At 39.9% G+C, this 23708-nt stretch overlaps 1 protein-coding gene across 14 annotated transcripts in view; it reads right to left on the bottom strand.

Moving 5' to 3' along the window:
* The window catches only part of Prpf4b (pre-mRNA processing factor 4B), a 32149-nt gene extending 8672 nt beyond the window's left edge, over window positions 1-23477 (bottom strand). For all 14 annotated transcript variants that reach the window (XM_029547376.1, XM_029547377.1, XM_029547378.1 and 11 more), the window contains exons 1-11: window positions 23311-23477; window positions 14971-16167; window positions 12904-13077; window positions 9557-9712; window positions 7939-8020; window positions 6881-7091; window positions 5423-5496; window positions 3733-3823; window positions 3000-3147; window positions 2099-2236; window positions 1435-1588 (exon numbers count right to left, since the gene is read on the bottom strand). In XM_029547376.1, the coding sequence (XP_029403236.1) occupies window positions 1435-1588; window positions 2099-2236; window positions 3000-3147; window positions 3733-3823; window positions 5423-5496; window positions 6881-7091; window positions 7939-8020; window positions 9557-9712; window positions 12904-13077; window positions 14971-16167; window positions 23311-23351 (2466 nt within the window). In that variant the 5' untranslated portion in view covers window positions 23352-23477. The remainder of the gene's footprint in view (window positions 1-1434; window positions 1589-2098; window positions 2237-2999; window positions 3148-3732; window positions 3824-5422; window positions 5497-6880; window positions 7092-7938; window positions 8021-9556; window positions 9713-12903; window positions 13078-14970; window positions 16168-23310) is intronic.
* Between the last annotated feature and the right edge of the window lie 231 nt (window positions 23478-23708).

The following is a 23708-nucleotide window of genomic DNA, read 5'->3' as shown; positions in this document are numbered from 1 at the left end:
GACTGCTCTTCCAAAGGTCCGGAGTTCAAATCCCAGAAACCACATGGTGGCTCACAACCATCTGTAACAAGATCTGACGCCCTCTTCTTGAGTGTCTGAAGACAGCTACAGTGTACTTACATATAATAAATAAATAAATCTTAAAAAAAACAAAAAACAAAAGAAAAGAACAAGAGCTTCTAGGGCACTGTCAAACATCAAAGCGCACAGCACTACACAAGTGTTTGCTGTGTAACTGCCTAACCTGCAGGGGTTTATTGTATATGTGTATTGTTTTTCACAATGGTTTTTAAAGAATTCTAGATTTTTTTTAAAAAAGCATGCATTAAACAAACAAACAAACAAACAAACAAACAAACCCAGAGGCGTGAGGGCTAGAAAAAGATTTCAGTTGTGAAGAGGCTTCTGATCCCAGAGAAAACAGTGGCGTGGGGGAGGTGCTGGGTTCCCAGAACTCACATGGCAGCTCACAGCTGTCTACAATTCCAGTCCCAAGGAATCTGGTGTTCTGCAATCTGTGGACATTCCACTTATGTTTTTGTGTGTGTGTGTGTGTGTACACGTACACACATATACACGCAGGCAAGACAACCACACACTTGAAGTCAAAATAAAGAGGAAAAAAGGAAAAACCATTCAAAGAAAACACATGTTGTAGAACACACTGCTGGCAGACGATCAAGCAATTGACTAAGTTGTGACTGTGCTTCAGAGTGTGAGTACCACAGAAAGGCAAAGAGGCCAAAGACGGCGGAGGTATTCGTGCTTCTGCACTAACACTATCACCATGATGACGTAGCTCTGAATGTCAAAAACATCAGACACTGAAATCTGACTGCACTACATGAGAAATCACTAACAAGAGACGTCACAACTTCAAAGGGAGGCCTTTTAACAACACCAAGCCGGAGCTGAACCTTACTGCTTGGGTCCCCAGAAGCCAGCTTCAAAGGCAAAACAAACAAACAAACAAAAATATCTGTAATCTCAGCATGAGATTTGGGCAACTGGGGGATGAGTTTGAGACCACTAAAGAGCAAGACTGGATTTCAAAATACCAAGTGAACCAAACAAGCACCTTTTAAACTCCAAATAGCTGCTCGGCAGAAAGCAGTTCCTGTGTCCACAAGATACAACACTGAACATTCTTCTCTAGCTACTCATGGACATCATTACCATCATTCTTGGGGTCACTGCACACTATAAATCCCTCCATCAAAATTTTTAAAAGTGACAACAATTCATCTCCTCTTTCCTCAAAGTTTTCTATGAAATTCACTGATCAATTTCAAACAAAGATAAAATTTGGCAAGTATGAGCCATTAAACATGAAATTATATTAAATGCTATTTTATAGTATAGCAATAATCCTATTATTAGTTAGTAGGAAGAGATATGAATATACACACAAGGTGACATGGTTGCTTGACTTACCAGAATATTATCTGGTTTGATATCTGCATGTAGGATATTACATCTTTTAAGGAGTTTCAATGCCAGGAACAACTGCTGACTGTAAGATCGTACAGCCTTAATATGGAGACCAACATCCTTACCATATTTTTTTAATACCTCTCGCAAATTCATACTTTAAGGAGAGAAAAGACAAGAAAATGGGTCAAAAATCAAATACAAAAGGCAAAATCTTTCAAGCACAAAGTAAAATCAAGTGCAAAATACAACTTATATAATTGTTGGGAACCCTTATTCAGAATGCCTGATAAATTATTTGGCACTGAGATGGGAGAATAACAGTATGTCCATAATACCACTTCCCAATAAAGTTCAACTTTCAAAATAAACAACGGAAGAACTATTACTTGAGAAGGTCTTCACCTGAAAATACAACTCAGAAGCCATATTGCTGAAGGTCAAACAAACTGTTATCCCCACCACCCCTGCTGACCTGCAGGGTACCTGAGGTTTCTTACTGTCTGCCACCCAATACAGAACTGAATGTTCTACACACTCGTGATTTTCAAGATAATACAATTAATAAGAACCAACAGGAAAATTAAGCAGTTCTTCACATTTACCCATCATGAGGCTGCTAGACAAACTACAGGAGCAATTGTCTATTCTGGTCTTGACACTTTACCTGAGAGGCTCAAACACGAGACAGAGATGCTGTTTGTGGTAAAAGTGTCTAAAGAGGCGCAGGCAATGGAACTTGTCATCAGGATCAGCATCATTAAGTTTTTTCAAGAATTCTAGCTCTTTTAAACCAGTCTTTTGCCTTCAATGAAAAAAAGATTAGGACACAAGAATTTAGGAGTAACATCTGTTAGACATGGCCTGATACACTATGGGTAATATACTACCTACCTAAGTGTTATTTAATTAAAATTTTTAAATCTCAAAATATCTTCATATAATTATTATTCTGATTCTTCTAAGAATGTAATTATTGGGTATGTCTCCCTAAATATAACTTTACTATTGAAAAATCTGATTATAAGCTGTCATAAACTGCATCTAAAAAGTGAGTGTCTACAGTACAGAAGGTTAGACTTTCCAGCCAAACACATCTTTCTAAACCTAGGACAGTCAAAGACTTCAAGAAAAATCTGTAATACTTCTAACATTCAAAGGCCAGTGAAAAGCTTTAAATATGTGGGAATGGCAATTATTTATGCTTACAAAAAAGAAAAGCCCAAGAATGACAGACACAAATAATTCCTGTCAGTAGCCAATGAATCATTTTGATGTACTGGCTGCTATGTGCTCAGTAACAATCCATATCTTTTCATTTCTCCTTGCTAGATTAAAGCTGTCAGAGCAGAAGTTGGCACTAGGTGACACAGGGGGGGGGGGGTTATAGGGTCTAAAGACATACTGGTGCAGAGTAGGTACTGAAATGAGTTTGACATAATAGAACTTCCCACATAACACATGGCTCTATATTTAAAATCCTAGAGTCAAAAATCTTTTCTAAAAATTTTAGTAAACTAAGGTTCTCGTTGGGTGTTTTGTTGATTGTAGTTCAGTTCTGAACTTACATGAGTTCATTGTTCCTGATGATCTTTACAGCCACTTCCTGATTGGCTCTTGCATTATCTCTGGCACGTACAACATTGCTAAATACACCCTGCCCAGTGTAGCCATACACATTATAACGTTTATCTAGGACTTCCCCGATGTTCACACCTAAAACCAAATTTAAAAATTAAAGATATGATTATGAAAATAAAATCAAGTCATTTACACATTGGAGTTATTTAAAATTGGATCAAATCTCCACTGTTTCTAATACACAATGGAAATCCAGGCACCGCCCCTACTGGTCATCTTCTCAGAATGTGACAGAAGCTGCATTCCTATTTCAGAAACTCTCAGAGGTCCTGTGGTCCTATCCATTGCTGACAACTTTATAAACATTTCACTGAGCTGCCTTCAGCTGTAGTACTGGATGACAAAGACTTCCATGACTGGCACCTGAGTTCCTTTGTAGGCTGCTTTTCTTGACTTATAATAAAAAGATGTTCAAGTGGTAGACCCTCTTCTCTAGAGAATTTACTCATGCCTGAAAACATCTACATACAAATTTAGGCTTGCTTTAATTACTATGTAGTGCTTTTGGGCTGCTCACTGGAATATAACAAAAATTCACATGCTGTGACTAGCTCTGCCATACCTTTCTATAAGGAGTTCAACAATATGTGATTATCTGAGCAGTGTACTTTTATGGAATTACACAATGAATTTTAAAGTTGATGAGAAATGCAAACTTACGGTAATAGCCTTCTGCATCTGTCCAATTGTCTCTGAGGTTGGGATTTTCTTTGAAATCTTTCCCAATGCCAGCAGCTCGGAGACGAGCACTCTGAAATCAGGGAGAACACCAGGTGATTGCACACTTAAAGTAACTCCTTAATTACAAAAAACGGCAATACTAGCATTTTATTATAGTAGTTGATTGTTACTATTGCTTATATACAAGTTCAAGGTAGCCAAGATAAAATTACCAAAATGTGTTACATCTTAAATAACAGGAAAAATATTTTTAAAAGATTTCCGAAAGCTTTTGGGCTTGATTAGGCACTAAAAATTAAAATAAAAGTTCAAAATCAGATCTAGTTTCCTTTAGCTGATGAGCCAGACTGGAGAAACTCGTACAGACTGGAACTCATTTAACCAACGACGGTGTCCGATATTACCTACCGATTTGCATCATTTCCTTCTCTGCCTCCCTGTCCATGGAGACATTTGTACCCTTACCACACAGGCATGAAATGTAGTAACATTCACTGGCTGTACTAGGTTGAGCCTGTGTGGAAAATTAAAAATAACAACATCTATCTAGTATTTGTGAATAACCCTATTCCATATTATTCTCCATGATACCCAGAAGGTCCTGCAATAATGCTGTAGTTTATTAAAAGCCCCCCTCAACCCACACTCCCAAGTCTTTGTGATAAAGGCTTTGGTTCCTAGGCTGGCACTGCTGGTAGGCAATGGAATCTTTTAAAGAGCTGACAACTATAAGATTGAAGGAGCTTATAAGACCCCAAATCCTCTTTTTCTCCCCCTGTTTGACTATTAAATGAGCAAGTTCACTGCTACTTGCTCCTGCCATACTGTCTACTCATGAACCCAAACCAGCAAGGCCAACTGATTATGGGCTAGAACCCAAACAAATCTTTTTTCTTTATAAATTAATTGTCCAGGTATTTCATTAGAGTATCAGAAAGGGAACCAAGTATCACCTAGGCAAATGGTGAGTGCTGATACTTCAAGGGGGGCAGTACTTGGTACTTCATCTTCTCTTAACCCTTCTCTCTCTTCTAGTGTTCCTGTGTGCTCCGTGGGGTGCATTACAGACTTCTTAGGCCAAGCACAATGTCTCACACAGTGATTATTCTACCTCATTTTGATTTTTCCTGTAACAACTATCCTCTCTTTCTTCTAAGACCTTAGATTTATGACCCTTTAAATATAAACTGAAAAGGCTTCAGACTTTCAGGTTTATCTGTAGTAAAGACTTTCAATAAAAAGGCACTGATGAAACATTACAGCAAAAAGAACAAAATAAAACTAAAACCAGAAAATTCCTACTGACAAAGACCACCTAACCAACCCCATCATGGTATCTAACTACTACACTTACATTCCTGTTCATGTGCTGAGGTACCATTTGTACCTACATGTACAAGTACTATACACAGTTAGGCTTTTGGGTGGATGTGCAACTTTGGTAAAGTTCTCTAATTGTCCTCCTGTGTATATTTTAAAACCTCTGATACAGTTTTGACCTTAGAGAGGAACAAAGCTGGAACACTTCAGTTCTGAGATGCTGCTTACACAGCCTGTCCAGATGTCAGCACTTCCAGTGTAGTTAATGTAAACCTCATTGCTCTGTAACTACCCACAAGCATTAGATACACAGACCTTTCTCCTATGTCACTGATTTAAAATAACTCACATCAAAATAAGCAGCAAACATATCATCAGATTCTGTAAACATATCAGGTGCCAAAAGCTTCTTCTGAGATGAACCTTAAATGAAATAAATATGCATTAGAACTTGAGACATAAAAGCAGAAATTAAAATCCAAGTCAATAGAATAATCAGAAGTATTAATCAGACTTCTCCTCCTTATACATTGGCTTTCAACTAATAATTCAACTGAGAAACATGTTTTACACTTGATATGTAATATCCACTGCAAGTACAAAGCAGGAAACTAACGTCAACTTTTGCCATTTTTAGACAAATAGCTCTATGAGAATCTTGGATTAAAATGAAAAGGTATCCCTAAAACCTTAATTTAAGTCAGTGTGGCGGTATACTCATTTAATCCCAGCACTCAGGAGGCAGAGGCAAGCAGATCTCTCTGAGTTCGAGGCCAGCTTGCTCTACAGAAAAATTTCCAGGACAGCCAGGGCTACACAGAGAAAGCCTGACTTGAAAAACAAACAAAGTCTCATATTAAATACCTCAAAGGGTAAATTCCCCTTTTAGTCAGATATAGATCAGCCTCCACCAGTTTAATAGTTTCCCCTAAAATACCTAATACTCATATAGAAAACTGGACAAGGAAAAAGAACTACGATGGTTCTCAACAAGCGATCACCCAAATCACAGTAAGAGAAATACAAACTCAAGCTGCCATGAGGTACAAGTACTTATCAAGAGCAGCGACTAAACTTCTAAGACAACGATACTATATGAATAAGACTTTGGATGAATAAGTACACAGGTGTGGTTTATGGGATGGCAAAATTACCTAACTTGCAAGGAGAGTCTGACAATTTATAGTCCACTACTGATACTGGAGAAATGAAAACAGAAACTAAAACCAAAGTCAAGAAAAAAGTCAGTGGTGTTAATTAAACTTCTCTTTCTTGTACATACATTGGTTTTCTAGGCAACTTCCAAAACTGTGGCTCAGTACTGAAAACGACCTGATGTGCATTTTTATTAAATTAGAATGCAATGGGTGGCCACAAATCAGTCAGATGCCTGAACAAATATCCTTGACAATAAGAATCAGTAGAGTCCTTATCTTGCCAAAACCTGTATTAAACAAGTAGGGCATCAAAGCAGTACACACTTGTGATCCCAGCACTGGGGAGACAAAGACAGCGGCTCCCTAGCCAGCCAGCTGGGCCTATTCAGCAAGCTGCAAACCAGTGAGGGACCCTGTCTCAAGAAAAGACAGGTGGGAACTGAGAAATAAAATCTTAGGTTTTCCCTTGGCCTGCGCGTGCTCTCCTACCATACAGACACATATATACACAAAATAAGTTAAAAATCATATTAATACAGGATATTACTTGAGGATTAATATTCCTACTTCTTTTTAATTTTCCTCAACTGTGTTATAAGGTTAAACAGCTAAACCTGCAGAGAAAAGCTTCATTAGACACTCTAACTCACCATTATTCTGTTCAACTGTCATTAGATTATGTTTGGCTTTTACCGAGGCCTCAAAGGTGTCAACATTCTCCCGCTCATATTCTTTTACATCAGCAGCAACTCGCTCCAAGATGTCGTCTGGCGAAGGGGACCGTGATCTTGTGCTGCTCTGGGGGCTGCTTGGCTCAGACGGCACAGATATATTGCTATCTTCAGCAAGGTATTTATATTTCTATAATAACAACAGATACATCAGCTTCATAAACCAGATATTATCTAAATATATTACTTGCAAACAGTTGCTGCATTAGGACTTTGGGAGCACTGCAAATGTAAAACAACAAAGGCATCCACTCCTGGCTTACATAAGGTACATAATACCTACAAAATTCCCTATTATGAAACTCTGAAAAGTAGTTGTGTTTGGTGTACATTCATCAAGTGATATTACCTGACCTGACCATATCAAATTCTATCCTCTGGCATGACTTTTGTCTCAGGACAGCCAAGGAGATGTGGTTTGTCTTTCAAAGCAGCAAATCTTATTGCTTCATGACTGTTGAGACGTGTATAACAATCTTTCTCACTCAGCTTTCATTTAAACCCCAATTGTGGGCTAGCAATATGGCTTAGTGGGTAAATGTGACTGCCAATAAGTTGGCAATCCAAGTTCAATCTCCAGAACCCATACACAGTAGGAAAAAACAACTCCTACAAAATGATCAGGCTGTGATACACACATGCACGCATGCATGCACTCATGCAAAAGCCTGAAGCAAAATTGAAATTGTAAAAATTTTCCATTATCCTTTTAGAGAAAGTAGTTTTTTGTACAGTACCAAATAACTGATTTTGCTAAAAGAACTTCCAATTTACCCTACACTGTAAGAATTTTCATGTTTGTTTTACACAAGTTTGTATTACAGTTCGATATAAAACAAAACAAAAAGGAACAGGTCAGTTTTAAGTAAGACTCATGTGTGTAAATTCTTCTAGTGACCTGGTTACTGTTACTACTACTTTCTCAACTTCATCTTTTCTTGTCCTGATTACCCAGCACTAGAAGGACCATCACATACCTGCACAATTGCTTGCCTCTGTATTCTTCTCTGTTCTATCAGAGCCTCTTCATCTTCTTCCTCCACATCAAAATCTTCAAGGCTTAAAAAAAAAAAAAAAAGTTTTCAAACATTTTTGCAGATTCCTAAACTGTTAACTTGTACATTTTTATATTAAAGTTTGAGCTACGATCTAAGTCATCACTGATCCAAGGCTCAAAGTTGTCTAATGGGAGCCTAGCAAATTTTACCCTCACCTTGTTCACTGCACCAAAACGGGAAACAAGAAAGATCATTTCAAATACCTACCAGTGACTCTTGTGACTGCTCTGATCTACATTTTCTCATATCTAAAGCAAAGGCAGAACAGATAAGCTGACTTTTTTTTTTTCTGGGTCACAGAAAGCTCATGGAAGCTTCTGGTCTATTTCCTATCAAAAATGCATGCAGGTTGTGGAGTCACCTACAAACCCAGCAAAAACCAACATGATAAACAAAAAAAGGATTTTAAAGATACAAATACTTGACTCTTTTCAGATGGACATGGCTCAATGTCCAATTCTACGTGGACTGCCAGCCCACATGTTCTTCAAGGACCTCCCCAATCTTTATGAACCACCACTGAGTAGTTTATGAGTACTGTATGTGCACACTGAGTAGACTATGAGTACTATATGTGCACACTGAGTAGTCTCTGAGTACTATATGTGCACACTGAGTGGACTATGAGTACTGTATGTGTACCACTGAGTAGTTTATGAGTACTGTATGTGTACCACTGAGTAGACTATGAGTACTGTAAGTGTACTCTGAGTAGACTATGAGTACTGTATTATACATTGAGTAGTCTCTGAGTACTGTATGTGCACCAATGAATAGTTTATGAGTACTATATGCGCACACTGAGTAGTCTATGAGTACTATATGCGCACACTGAATAGTTTAATACATTGTGCACTGTGACTATGCCAAGCTCTACACAGAACCCTTCTCCTGCCCAGCTTCCTCAGTCATGAGCCAACAGTGACTCCTTAGTTCAAGCACCGCTGATTTGAGGGGTGGATTGTTTTGTGAGGGGAATTGGCCTGTGCATTAGAGATTCTAGTATCCCTGGCCTTCTGCCACCGGGTGACAACATGTCTTCAGACATGAACAAACTGTCTGCAGCGAGGCAAGAAGTGCTACTGAGAAACACTTTTAGCTTTGCTTCTCAGACAGTGCTTTTAGAAGCTTGCATTTTAAAACATTTTCTAATACTTTAGAAAACTTAGTCATTTGAACTGTTTCTCTATCTCACTGTAACAGATATACTGCCCACCAACTAGTCCAATGGAAAAACATGCAACATCTGACATAAACTGAAAAGTCTAAATTTTGTATAGAAACGTCTTCCCCTAAACTGGTCTGCTCTAATAAAAACAAAAGGAAGACAGTAAAATGATGGCCCCATATTCAACTCAATCTAGAAAAAGCAGAGCTCTTAAGTACAGAAAAACATACCTAATAAGCACAGAAGGTTAGCTTTTAAATTCAGGATGAAATCAGGTATTCACTTATGACAGTTAGGCAGAAACTAAAGCCCTCCAGTACACCAATTTTCCTAAACTAGAATCATGGATTGGTAACAGTCCGTTCTTACTTATCATCAGATGAAGACTCCTGCTCAACTTTCATTCCTTCCGAGAGACTCCCTTTAAATTTATCTTCCTTTACTTTGCTTCTGCTCCTTCGCCTATGACCACCCCGTGATCGAGACCTTCTCCTCAAGCGTGACCTGCTCCTTCGACTCCTATCTCTATTTGAAAGAAAAAAAGGGACAAATAAATATTTGTTAAAGTATCAAATAAAGTGAGCAAACACCACCATGTGTGGGGAAGAATAAAGGGTGACTTCGAACTCAATGCTTAAATTTTTTTCTGTATTGCCTGGTTTTGTGTGTCTACTTGACATAAGCTAAAGCCATAAGAAGAAGGCTCTCCATTTTAGGAAATGCTTCGATGAAATCCAGCTATAAGGCATTTTCTCAATTAGTGATCAATGGAGGAGGGCCCAGCCCACTGAGGCTGGTACCATCCCTGGGCTGGTGGTCCTGGGTTCTCTCAGAAGGCAGCCTGAGCAAGCCAGCCAATAAGCACCATCCCTCCATGGCCTCTGCATCAGCTCCTGCATCTGATTCCTGCCCTGCTTAGGGTTTCTATCCTAACGTCCTTCAATGATGAACTATAGATTCAGAAGTATAAGCTGAATTAAGTCCTTTCCTCCCCAATTTTCTTTTTGGGTCACTGTTTTTCATTGCAGTAAAAGAAACTTAAACCAAGACACCTTCAAAATCTATTCTATTAAATAAAGGTGTCCAGACATGGCGATACAACATATAATCCCAGCACTCCGAAGGAGGCTATGAGGACTGGGAATAGCAAGACCCAAATTCTTTAATAATTTGTTTTTAAAGGTTTTGTTTGTGAGGGCCTAAATGAATGTATGTATGTGTACAACTGGTATCCACAGAGGCCTAAAAGGACATTTAAGCCCCTGGAACTAATAGACAACAACAGTGAACCACCATGTGGGTGCTGGGAACCAAACCCAGGACCTCTGTTAGAGCAGCAAATGGTCTTGAGGAATCTCTTTGGCCTCTCACTCAAGAATTTAACCAACTAAACACAGTTAATAATATTTACCGAGTTACATTATTTTCTTATAGATATGGAGTTAAGCACAACAAAAACAAATACTTATGTTTCTTGTTTCTTTGATTTTTCTAGATACTGTGTATGCTAGTCATGCACCCTACCACTGAGCGGCGCTGTCAGCACCTCTATACTCTCAGGGTACCAAAGCTGTGATTCAAGGGCTACTGCTCTGTATCATATCATCTTGTGTGTAGACATGCTTGTGAGGGTGAGTGAGCACATCCCTGGGCAAGAATGCAGAGACCAGAGCAGGTGCCTTTCCCTATTGTCCTCCATCTTACTGCCTGAAGACAGTCTCACGATGACCTGGAAACTCACATTTATAGCTAGAGTGGCCAGCTCTCAGGACAATATTTTGAAAAAATATCGAAAAAAATTATTTATTTATTTATTTTATGTACATGGTGAGTACACTGTAGCTGTTTCCAGACACACCAGAAGAGGGCATCTGATCACATTACAGATGGTTGTGAGCCACCATGTGGTTGCTGGGAATTGAACTCAGGACCTCTGGAAGAGCAGTCAGTGTTCTTAACCACTGAGCCAATTCTCCAGTCCCCAGAAAACAACTCTCAAGACTTGGTTCTCAAATGATGATCCCTGTAAGATCTGGGGATTAAACTTATTCAGGCCCTGTGCAAGCACCCCTGTCTATTGGCCTAGTTATGCTTTAATAAAACCAATTTAAAAGTACACTACTGATTACTATGTACAGGAAAGACAAACATAGGTAAGTCTAATGTGACCTTAAGGCTTTCTTTTTAAATTTTAAAATACCAATTAATCTATTTATTTATAGTGAGAGGGAAGAGAAAGGGAGGGCTCTGATCCACCCTGTGGGTCCTCTGCATAAGGAACCAGGGCTCTCAAGCACAGAGCCCTCTCTAGCCTGGCTTACCGTTCTTGCAGAGGACCTGGGTTCAGTTCTTAGCTTATCTGAGCTGTATCAGGAAGCTCACAACGGCCTCTAACTCAATTGCCTATAACTCCAGTTCCAAGAGATCCAATGCTTTTTGGCCACTGAGAAACCTACATATGTGAAAAGATTTGACACTATGAAGAGAAAACGTCTCCACAACTGGGAAGACAAGAGTTGCCAAGATAGCTGCCAAACCTCACACTGAGCAGAACCACTCTGACTAACCATTTCCATTTCTAGGAAGATAGTTTTAAAGAGTAAATTTTCAGAAACATGTAAGGTGGTTCTAATGTAAGCCTTTGGTGTGTTGTCTTTCCTTCCTAAACTATCTTCAGAAAGATTTTAGAGGGTTGATAAAAGAACGTGCATAAGTTCAGATTAATATATGCAAGGTTTTAAAAGTCATTTTTTAATAACCTGAAAATACACACTTTATATACAATGTTTTCTAACAATGAGTTGAGATGTTTACTTTTAGTCAGAAAATCCTAACCAGAAATCAAGTGACTTATACAACCTTTTAGCAAGGGCTAGTTAAAAGAATTGTTAAGAATTATCAATTTTAAAGATTGTTTTCTTATGTGTGTTTGTATGCATGAATACTGTGTGTATGCAGGTCTGTCATGTTCAGGAAAGCCAGAAGAGAGCTCTGTATCTCCTGGAGCTGGAGTTACATGTGGTTGTGGTCACATGACATAAATGTTGGGACCCAAATTTGGGTCTTCTGAAAGAGCAGCTAAGCCATCTCCCTAGACCTTTAACTGAATTCTTAAAGACCAATGGTTTGTATAAATTTCAAAGGAAACTATGCTAAAGAAAACTGGGTTGGAGCCGGGCGATGGTAGTGCACGCCTTTAATCCCAGCGCTTGGGAGGCAGATTTCTGAGTCCAAGGCCTGCCTGTTCTACAGAGTGAGTTCCAAGACAGCCAGAAACCCAGTCTGAAAGAAAGAAAGAAAGAAAGAAAGAAAGAAAGAAAGAAAGAAAGAAAGAAAGAAAGAAAGAAAGAAAGAAAGAAAGAAAGAAAGAAAGAACGAACTGTGTTGGGCTGGAGAAATGGCTCAGCAGTTAAGAGCACTGGCTGCTCTTCCAGAGGACCTAGGTTCAATTCCCAGCACCCACATGTCTGTAACTCCAGTTCCAGAGGACCTAACACCCTATGCAAATATACACGCAAGCAAAACACCAATGCACATTAAAATAAAAATTAAGAAAAAGAAAACTGTGTAGTAGCCCACGCTGGCAGAGGAAGCTATGGGATCACAATTAAAATATTTCAGAGAAAAATGGTCTGTGGGAAATGCAGCTAACTTAAGTTTCAAAATGAGTCAAAGGTTAAGGAATGGAGAAAATAGCATTGGTCCTTCATATTTACCTTCTCCGAGGAGACCTGCTTCTTCTTCTAGGAGACCTGCTGCGTCTCAATGGGGAACGGGACCTCCTTCTAATGGGAGACCTACTTCTTCTTCGGGTTGGAGACCACCTATTGATAGGGCTGGCATCTTTTGATCGTTCACATCTACCGAGGATATCATCTCGAGGTCGTGTTCTTAAGGGAACAAATGCAAGTTCAGAGAAAATAGACGAAACTAAAAGAATCTGTTTGCTATTTAAAAGGAGTAAGATTCACAAACTTAATGCGAGTAACTGACTAAATTACTTTGAATCACCATTTAAAGTCAGATGACCCCATTAGCATTATGGTGTTAGAGAAGGCAAACAATAAGTTTATTCCCCATAACTTCAAATTTTAAGAATTTAAAGACTATTTATATGTTAAAAAGAAACTCTAATTTTATGTACAACTCAAAAGTAACTTTCCTAAATGGGTCATAATAGCCTACTTCCTCATTCTGAATTGTCTGCATATTGACATTTCTATGTTTAAGAATCTTATTTTGTTAGCTTATGTATGAGGGCAGGTGCGTGTCTTAGCACACATGTGGAAGTCAGAGTTAACTTGAACTTTCTAAGATACTACTGTACATATAAGGAGACTGAACTAATCCACTTCTATGATTATTCTACGAAGAAGCCTCAAATATAACCAACAGATATCTCTGTACACAATTGTGAAAAATAAACCCATGTAATGTTCATCAGCAAATATGGAACTTCTACACTGTAAAAGATACATATATTTATGTATATGTGTGTATATATGTTTATACACACTGTTATCAAAGCATGTTTTCCAAAAAGAAAAAAAGTATACCATCTATTTTTGAGATAAATTGGAAGACTCCATTTATAAGAAAATGTGCACATAAAGTGGGCTAGCAGGATATAAATGTATTGTGAGGGGCTCTAGAGGGCTGAGGAGCCCAAGAACGTAAAGGTTTCTACATTATTTGGCTTTTTCTTTAATCTGAACTCTTCTACAATTTAAAAAAAAAAAAAAAAGGCAGGGGTGTTTTGAATAAATACTTAAGGTTGGCCTTTAATAAAACTTTCAAACTGGAATACCAAGGCTGACTAAGAAACACTTCAGACAAAACCGATCAGTAACCCTAACAGCCTCCAAGCAGAAACTAAAGGACGGGGGCAGGGTTAGTGTAATGCTATTCCCAAGTGGGGGGAACAGCCTCCTGAGATGGCGCTTTGAAAAGTTCTCAGAATGTGATGACAGAAACTTCAACATCAACTTAAGAGTTACACTGAACATATTAACATTAATAGGAACGAGTAGACGGAATTCATACCATCTTTGCAAGCCCACATCTTTTGTAAAATTAGACTAATTTGATTAATTCCTATACATAATAGTTTCTAAAACACCTTTCCTATTTTCCCCAAATTAAGTTCTATGATCCAAGTCAATCATTTGATTGTACACTATGCAAAAATTAGGGCCAGGATGGTGGGACACACCTTCAATCCCAGCAGTCAGAAGACTGAAGTGAGAGTATTAAATTTGAGGCCAGTCACAGCTCTTTCATTAGACCATGTCTCAAAACCCTCCCCACCAAAAAGGAAAAAAAAAAGTTTATGAAGGGCTCCCTCTCACTGAGCTAACCTAGAAAACTGCTTAGATTTAAATGGTTGAGTAAGTTAGAGGCTAAATTAAGTCAGGAACTTAAAAAAAAAATAGTCATTAAACTTTTTTTTTTTTTTTTGGGTTTTTGAGACAGGGTTTCCCTGGCTGTCCTGGAACTCACTCTGTAGACCAGGCTGGCCTTGAACTCAGAAATCCGCTTGCCTCTGCCTCCCAAGTGCTGGATTAAAGGTGTGCGCTACCACTGCCCGGCTTCATTAAACTATTCTTAAAGCATACATAAATTATGATTTAAAAAAGTTTAGTGTTAATAAAATTAATGCACTAATTTTATCGAGTTATGAAACCCATCACTATCTCACTTAAAAATTACCTTTATATATTCACCTTTTTCCTTTAAAATATAAATTGCTAGTAAAAAGCATGACTGTTTCGTAAACAGGTTACCTTGGAGAAGAAAGTCGTCTCCTCTCTGGTTCTCTCCGTTTTCTTTCTAAGGATCGGCTCTTGGCCCTTCTGCCTGGAGATAGGGTTCGAGAAGGCGATTGGCTCTGCTTAGACCTTCTGTCGTTGAGAAGCGGAGACCTACTTCTTCTTGACTTGTCTCGTTGTTTTGGAGACAAACTTCTTCTTTTAGGACTCCGGCCAGGTCTTCTACTGGGTGACCTATTTTCCTTCCCAGAAGAGGCATCTTTGGAAGGTGATTTAATTGGCTTCTTTTCTTTATCACTTTCAGACCGTTTAGACTTCCGCTCTTTGGACCTTGACCTTCTGTCTTTGGATCTATCTCTTAAGTCAACTGGGGACTTGGACTTTTTAGACCTATCTCGACTTCTTTCATTTACAATTGGTGATTTTTTCCTATCCTTTATTTTACCTTTCTCCTCACTCTTCATCTTCTCCTCGGCAGGAGATCTGGCCTTCCCCACCTTCTCTTGGGACCGGCGTCTAAGTGCAGGGGACTTTGATTTTCTGGCTTGGTCTTGAGACTTGCTTCTTTTGGATGGGCTTTTGGATTTTCTCCTCTCCTTGGACTTGCTCCTGTTTGCTTTCTCTCTCACCATTTCCACAGCTCCCTTGCTTTTCCTTTTGTCCGATCTATGCCTAGTCCGTTCTTTGGATCTGCTCTTACTTCGTTTTTTTGCACTATTCTTGTTGTCTGTAATTTCAAGTTTTCCCCGTGTACTGGAAGACCTGGTACTGGACCTATTTCCATTTCTTGCCTTTTCATGAATTTCTCCTTCTTCTTCGGAGCCAGACTCATAGCCTTGCAAAATGAGACCCATTCCAGATTGGACCTTCCCCTCCATTAACTCATTATCAAGCTCAGCTTTAATCAAGGCTCTCTGCTTTTCCAAGTCTTCCAGCAAAGCTAAATCATCAAGTTTAGTTCTTTTTGCAGGGGACAGGCCTTCTTTGTCAGAAGCATCGATAACTTCTTTCCGTTTGTGCTTCTTATGCTTATGCTTATGTTTGTGTTTTTTATCCCTATCTTCTTCAGAGGAATGTTTATGTTTCTTATGTTTACTTCTGTGTTTATGCTTCTTTTTTTTGTGACGACTGTGTTTATTTTGAGATTGGTCTTCCGATACTTCTCCATTTTCTTCATTTATACTCTTTTCAGAATTATCGGCATCATCCATCCTATAAATGTACAAAGCACATTTTTCAATCACAATATTTACCCAGCATTCAGTTATAACAACAGTAATGATAAAATGAATCTCAGTGTTAACACGACCGAGTCACTAAAATGTTGTAAGTTTCAGGTATTTTATTTAAAGGAGGCAAATGACCAGAGCTGAGGTGGTGGAGACACAACAACCTGTTTTAATACCTGAATTAAAATCTAAAAGTATTAGACGAAATATATTATGGAGTATGGCTTTGAAAAACATTATTTAACTGAAAGAAATCAAACCAGTAACAAAATCCAATTTAATTTTAGTTATACAGAAACTCCAGTAATTTGATTTTAAACTAGCACTTCTCACAAATACAAAAGACTCACATTCTTTTCATAAGGCATAGATACTAACATACTGAGGAGTTAATCTTTTCCACCTAATGCTCAGAAAACTTGGTTGTCAACAATTATCTTACCTGTTTACTTGGTGTGAAATCTAAACACCCCTACTTGAAAACAAGCAATAGCAATACTGGGTAAGTTCAAAGTGGCTGGGTGCCCCAGGAGCTTCGGAAGAGCACAGTAGTAACAACACAAACAGAAAAATCCCACGTTAGACCATGTAAGACTTCAGAAAATTAGCTGGAATGAGAACTGAGGTGGTTTGAATATACTTGGCCCATAGTAAGAGGCCCACTATTAGGTGTGGCCTTGTTGGAATAGGTGTGGCCTTGTTGGAATAGGTGTGGCCTTGTTGGAGGAAGTACGTTGCTGTGCAGGAGGACTTTGAGGTCTCCTGGTGCTCAAGCTCTGCCTAAGGCAGAAGAGAGCCTCCTTTTGGCTGACTGCAGAGTCTCCTTCTGCTTGCCTTTGGATTACAATGTACAATTCTCCGTTCCTTCTCCAGCACCGTATCTGCCTGCATGCTGCCAGCCATGATAAGAACTGACTGAACCTCTGAAACTGTAAGCCAGCCCCAATTAAGTGTTTGCCTTTATAAGAATTGCCTTGGTCATGGTGTCTCTTCACAGCAATAAAACCCTGAGACAAGGACTCTTGGTCTGTAGCTACCAATCTACAACAACCACCAGAAAAAGACTCTGGAGGTCAACAGTAATCTAATATTGGAAACTTTGCAGGACTTAAGCCAGTATTTGTTCAGCAAATTATTTAATCTCTCTAAATTTCAAATAAAAATTATTATCCCAAATTATGTTCATATTCACTGGTGCTATATAAAAAAGAATGAACTAAGGGAGATTCTGTGTTTTAAATGCTTTCGCTATAATGAGTTTATGACTCCCAATCTTGTTAAGGTGAAGTGTTCAATAATTCCAGATTAAATACAAGCCCAACAGCATTGCAGATCCTTCTTGACTTACATGGTGTTGTGTTCCAGCACTGTAAACAGAGTCAAAACATTCTAAGTAAATAGCTGACAACCAGTAAGAATTAACTTCTCTCCCCTGAAGGCACTTCACTACTACTTTCTACAGAATTGGACCAAAAGCGAAATCAACATAGTCTCCAGTTTAGACCAGAACACTATTCTGGAGGAAGCTTTAGTTCACCTGACGTCAAAGGACAGATTCCTGGTACTTGTGTGGAAGTTGGTTGTTTTCTTGCAAAAGAAGGAATCGTGAATCTATTCACCAGTCTCTGAACATTTTCAAATGACCTACTACTACATTCAGATATTCAGCAAGGTGACTGAAAAATAAGAATGTTCAAGGGCATAGTCACTTCCCTACGGGAAAGTACAGTACAGTGGGAAGGAGCACCACACAGAACCACCATATAACACGGAGAAGTACCAGTGACAAAAGACCCAATGAGGGGATACTGGAACACAGAAGGGCCATCTAAACCCATATTTGAAGAGTCAATAAGGGTGTTTTGTAGATCCCAGGGGATGGGGGGGGGGGTTAGAGGTGTGTATGTGTGGGGGGGTACAACCCATTTGTTACCTGGGTACATTGAAGAAAAGATGTTAACTGAGAAGGAATGTGTGCTAAAAAGAATAGTTGGATTAACAGTATCCAAGAGTGAGCAAAAAATTTGGAGAGAAACAGCATTTCAAATAGAGATAGCAAAAGTCACGACATGTAGAGAAAACCACACTCCGATCATGATGGTTAGGGCATGAAACCTATAAAGACTCTGGTCTAAGGAGGTTTACCTCTCAAGTGAAACAAGGCCAGAGGACAAAATATATGTGGTTCCAAAAGTGAGTGAGACAGAACTGAAAGTCCACTGGGAAACCAAGGGCACAGGAACTGCAGGGTTAGAGCAGGGCTGGATTATCTACAGGAGCACTGCTATTTCTGGGACTGTCTCAGGAGGTGGGGTCTACAGCCTTGTCCTCTAGGTTTCAGTTTTCAATAAGTTGGTAGGGGAGAAGGATACAGAATATTTGAGAAGTTATCAGGACATCAATGAAGGCGTGAAACACATAGCCACTACATGGCATCAAACAAATGGAACCCTCAAATTTACCCACTTCAATTTTGGCTATGCTGGAGAGTAGAAAGGAAATGCATTGAAGAGGTGTGCAGAGGAACTGTCTCTACGATGACTCAGGTTTTAGTGTGGGGCAGTTTTTGTTAGTAGAGTATGAGGTGTCTGTAACCTCAGGTATCTCTTCTGTAAGATGGGAAAAACAACTGTACCTACATAAAAAGATATTAAATGCTTCTTTGTAACAGCGTTTAGCATGAACTAACTACCCGCCAAGTAAAATGTTATTATTGTATACATATTAGACAACTACATCTGTTCAAACATACCTTGTGGAGATGCAGGGTAGTTAATTATTGTAAGGAATACCATCAAAAGCAGATGATTATGAATCAAACTACTTGACTCAAAATGCTGCCCCACATAACACAGCTATTATAACCTTGGGCAAGGTGCTCCTCTAATGCCATTTTCTTCAGCCATAAGAACTGGATAATCAGTAACACAGACAAATCATAGGTTTGTATAACAATTAGACTAAATTCACATAAAATGTGGTCATGGTAATTACATAAGAACCATGATTTTTGCTTCCTTAGCACCTAGTGCTTACCAGATTTCTATGTGCACACACTGTACTCCTTGGTACTTAATATGCAGTGCCTTAAGTAACTGACTCTGCTCCCCCCACCAAAACAAAAACAAACCCTGTTGTTTTAAAAATGGTGCTAATAGAATGTTAAAGTATAGCTTAGTAAAGGACTTAATTTTAGGCATGAAATAAGTTTCATTAAGAATTGTGATATAGCTGGGCGCGGTGTCGCACGCCTTTAATCCCAGCACTTGGGAGGCAGAGGCAGGTGGATTTCTGAGTTCGAGGCCAGCCTGGTCTACAAAGTAAGTTCCAGGACAGCCAGGACTATACAGAGAAACCCTGTCTCGGGGAGAAAAAAAGAAAAAAAAGAATTATGATATAATCTAGCTTTTAAAAAAAAATCTACAATTTTACAAATAATTTTCTGACGAAAAATGTTACCTTAGGATGACCCAGTATAGGATTTCCAAAATAATCCTATATACTCCTGCAGCAAACTTCTTTTTCAGATGATCTTTTAAAATAAACTTCAGGAAACAAGAATTATGTTTTATGGTTCCAAGGGCACCTCAGTGGCATAGTACTTAGATACTTGGCACGTGTCAAGCCTTGGCCTTATTACCAGTACCACAAGAAATGGGTATATAAACTAAGTGACAACGAAAGAGTAATGAATATCAACATCAATTCTCTTAAAGCTTAAGAAAAAGCTGCTGGCTAAGACAAATGATGGCTTTTTGTATAGTTTACATGGACAACAAAAATTGTATAAATTCTATACAAATAAACCTATTGTTTAAATTTGCATTTTACAATGTAACAAATGGATGTGCATACTTCCCTGTCTACAACAAATATGTCACAAAACAAGTACTTATCAACAAACTACTAGCCTACATTGGTTAACATTCATTTACATCCAGGACTAATGATGAATCTAAGGTACATACAACATAGGACGCTTCAGGCTTCAACAGTTTGCTCATTTGTTAAGTTTTACGCTGTAAGCTACTGAGATCTTGGGAGGATCTGGCACAACACAGGACACAGAACACTTTCAAAATAGTGTCATCAAAATAAAGTCATCAATTACCACTGGTGTCATTTAACTTTCTTTTCGTCGACTATAGAATAGTGAGGGGCAGGGTAAGGTGAGGTAACCCTATGTGGCTTGGGACTTTCACTCCTCCTTCATCAGCTTCCCAAGTGCTGGGATCATGAGCATGCACCATCATAAGCAGCTCAAAGACTTGTTTGGCCTCACCATACAGCTGTAGCTGTCGTGAAACTCAGAGAAATCTGCCTCCCAAGAGCTGGAATTAAAGGTGTATGGTATACAACATCATGCCTGGTTATCAACAGATAATCCCACCCTACCCTCCGTCCTTGCTTTTCAAGAATTCTGTGTAGCCCTGGCTATTCTCAAACTAGCCCACCTCTACCTGGGCCTCTGGAATGCTGGGATTAAAGGTTTGCACAACCACTGCCCAGCTAGGATAGTCTTTATAAATTTATTTGGGAAGTATTCAATTTATGTCTTATAGGCAAGCAAGCTAGACAATTTAAAAAAAAAAAAAAAAAAAGACAATTCTTTTAAAATATGTTAATACTGAGCAAAGTCCAATGTAAAGGAAGTAACTAAATGACTTTCTCTTCCAAACTGAAATGCTTTTAAAACAGAATTGATGGAGTCAGGAGTTAGAATGGTTCCCAAAGACCAACTGGTCTTAAACCTGGTTCCTGCTTTTCCTTTTCCAAATCATGTTTCAGAAATTAAATTTTAATGTATTGTAAACACACATCAAAAACACATCTTTGCCTGGGCATGGTAGGGCATGCTTGTAAATGCAACCTTTGGGAGGCCAGCCTGAAAGACACAGCCCACTCAGGGGAGTGAGGTACATCTCCATGGTAGAACTTAGGCTAGTTCCAGTTAGGCTCTGGGTTTACTCCTAGTGTCAGGCCCTGCGCAATGATCTCAAGCTGACAATGTGGCTCAGTGGTAAAGTACTTGCTTATTAACATGTGCAAAAGGTTCTTATTTTGATCCTTAATTCCCCCTTACCCCCTACAACCATCTTTCTAGGACATTGGCAAAAAACATTATTTTAAATCTTAGGGGCAACTGAAAAAGGAGTCACAGTACAACAGTCAGAAGCTGGCCTTTAGAACCATATTTACAAAGTTAAATGTGTCTATCACAGTGTGACCTTGAGCAAACTACCTAATTTCTCTGTGTTAGTTTCATCATCCATAAAATACCAGCAACAACAGTATCTAACGCCACAGTATTGTTACAAGAATTAATGAGCTACTATTTGAATGATTTGAATAGTACCTGGTCCCTAGTGACTTTGAATAGACTTTTTTTTAAATGCTCAAGTAAAGAGGCTGACAAATGTACAGGCCATTAAAACAAAAGCCATTTGTGCCTTTGAGGAAAATGTAAACTATGTAATATGTGTGTCCTTAATTTTCTATTTTGAATAGCTTCCCTGTAACTAACAAGCTATTCAGTGTAACTCCAAGCCATTTAGGTCAGCAACACACATAGTGCCTGCTTTCATATCAAATTGTTATTTACTTCATTAATTATTTTCAAATTAGCAAAAATAGGACACATTGAGAAGAATCCCATTTACACAATTTCTGTGGGGGGAGGGAGGGTAAATTAAAAACTACCGTCAGTGTTATGTACAGTTGCCAGAGCTTAAACAAACCCACGCTTATAAAGATAGGATTAAATACGCAAATAATAGGGCTGACTCATACTCGAAATAAATGTGAATGAACTCTCCCCTCAAATTAAGTAGATGGACATAATACCAAGAACTTTTCAGATTACCAGAACACTACTCAGCTGTACAGTCAAAGACACCCATCAAACTAAACTAACATCCTGTAACTGCCACACCATGAACTCAGACAATAAGCTATGTCTACTTAAAACCCTATCTGTTCTCTGCTAAGCCCCATTGTCACAACAATGCAACTTTCAAACATACTTAATAAAAATAAATTCTGTTAAGCTAAGTAAAGCAAATGACAGGGGAACCCCGAACTAGACTCTCAGCAAAGAAACCAAGCTATCTGGTGGCAAAGTCGTCCTCTGTCACAAGTTGCTGGAAACGGTATCAAACACTTTCCTAAACAGGCTGAAAACATAGATAATGCAGATGTAACGGGGAAAGAGGGGGGCTGCTGTTGCCGCCCAGTCTTCTGTGGTATTCTCTTTAAAGTTAAGCTTTCCTCGCATAAACGTGGGAAACAAAACACTGCTCTTATTTAAGCAACAGCTAGTCCTTTTGCTTATTAAAGGATGTGTTCTCTTGGCTTCAAAAACTTCTATATTCGCTTAATGATAAACACAGATTAGAATGGTTTAGAAGTAGCAACGATTCCTAATACTTCTCCCATGTCCCTTCCAAAAGGCAAAAATAAACTAAGGCAAAAAACTGCCAGGCCTCAAAATCCATGTAGTCTCCCTTACTTTGCCTCAAGTTTGAAAGTTAGAAATAAGCTACCAATGGACAGAGAAATACCGGGTTGTGGTTGGAATGAAGACTAAACGGCAAAGGACTTCGCTAGCACAATTTCCGGGACAGTCAAAAGTGTGACCCTAGCACCCCCGTCTCTGCTTTTACCATCAGCAGGATCGCAAGGATAGCATATGCGTTAGGAAAGCGGGGCTTAGCCTGCCGGCCCTCGGGTCGCCTTAGGGGAGGAGATCGCCGCGGGTGGAGATCGGAGAGCTCCACGGTCCCCCGGGGAGGAGCAGGAAGGCGCGACCTCAGGACAGCAGCAGCCACCACGATAACTGGACCTGTAGAGGCCGCTCGTGCCGCCGCCTCCCGGGGCAACGACGCGCGCAGCAGGCCGCGCTGCCGGCACCCCAACAGCCGCGGCCCCACCGGCGGCAAAGCCGGGGCCGCTCCCACGCCTCCCGCCGCACCACCCACGGCGCGCGGCAAGGCAAAGTTTGGCTGTCGCCGTTAGGCCTGAACTTTCCCGCCCGTCGCGCAGGTCGCCGCCGCCGCCGCCGCCGCCGTCCTTCCCCGCACGGCCGGGCTGGAGGCCCAGCTCCGGCTAACCCGCGCGGTGCACTTACTCGGGTTGCTCCCGCAGCGACGGGGGCTCCGTGGCGGCCATCTTGAACTTGCCGACTCCTCCGCGGTGCTGGCGGCGGCGCGGCGAACCGTGGACGCCAGTGGAAGCGGAGGAAGAAGGGACAGGCAGCCGCGCATGTGCGGAGCACGTAGAGAAAAGCGGCGCTCGGGAGTCCGCGCTAAGAATCCGGATAGAAAAACCTCGGCGTCCGGGGGCGGGGCGCGTGACGTAACTTCCGGGGCTGGGGGCGGGCCATGGCGGGGTTGAGAGAGGAAGGCCTTATTCACTTAGAGCGCTGGTTGTGTGTGCAAGCGTGAGTGTGTAAGTGTAGGGACCTGCTGGAGACGGGAGCGGAGAAAGGGGTCGGGTGCATGGCTGAGAGCTGATTCTCCATGTGCT

Source organism: Mus pahari, chromosome 16 (genome assembly GCF_900095145.1).
Source record: "Mus pahari chromosome 16, PAHARI_EIJ_v1.1, whole genome shotgun sequence".
Classification (NCBI taxonomy): Eukaryota; Metazoa; Chordata; class Mammalia; order Rodentia; family Muridae; genus Mus; species Mus pahari.
Note: the sequence above shows the minus strand (reverse complement) of the source record. Positions and strands in the feature narration are given on the sequence as shown.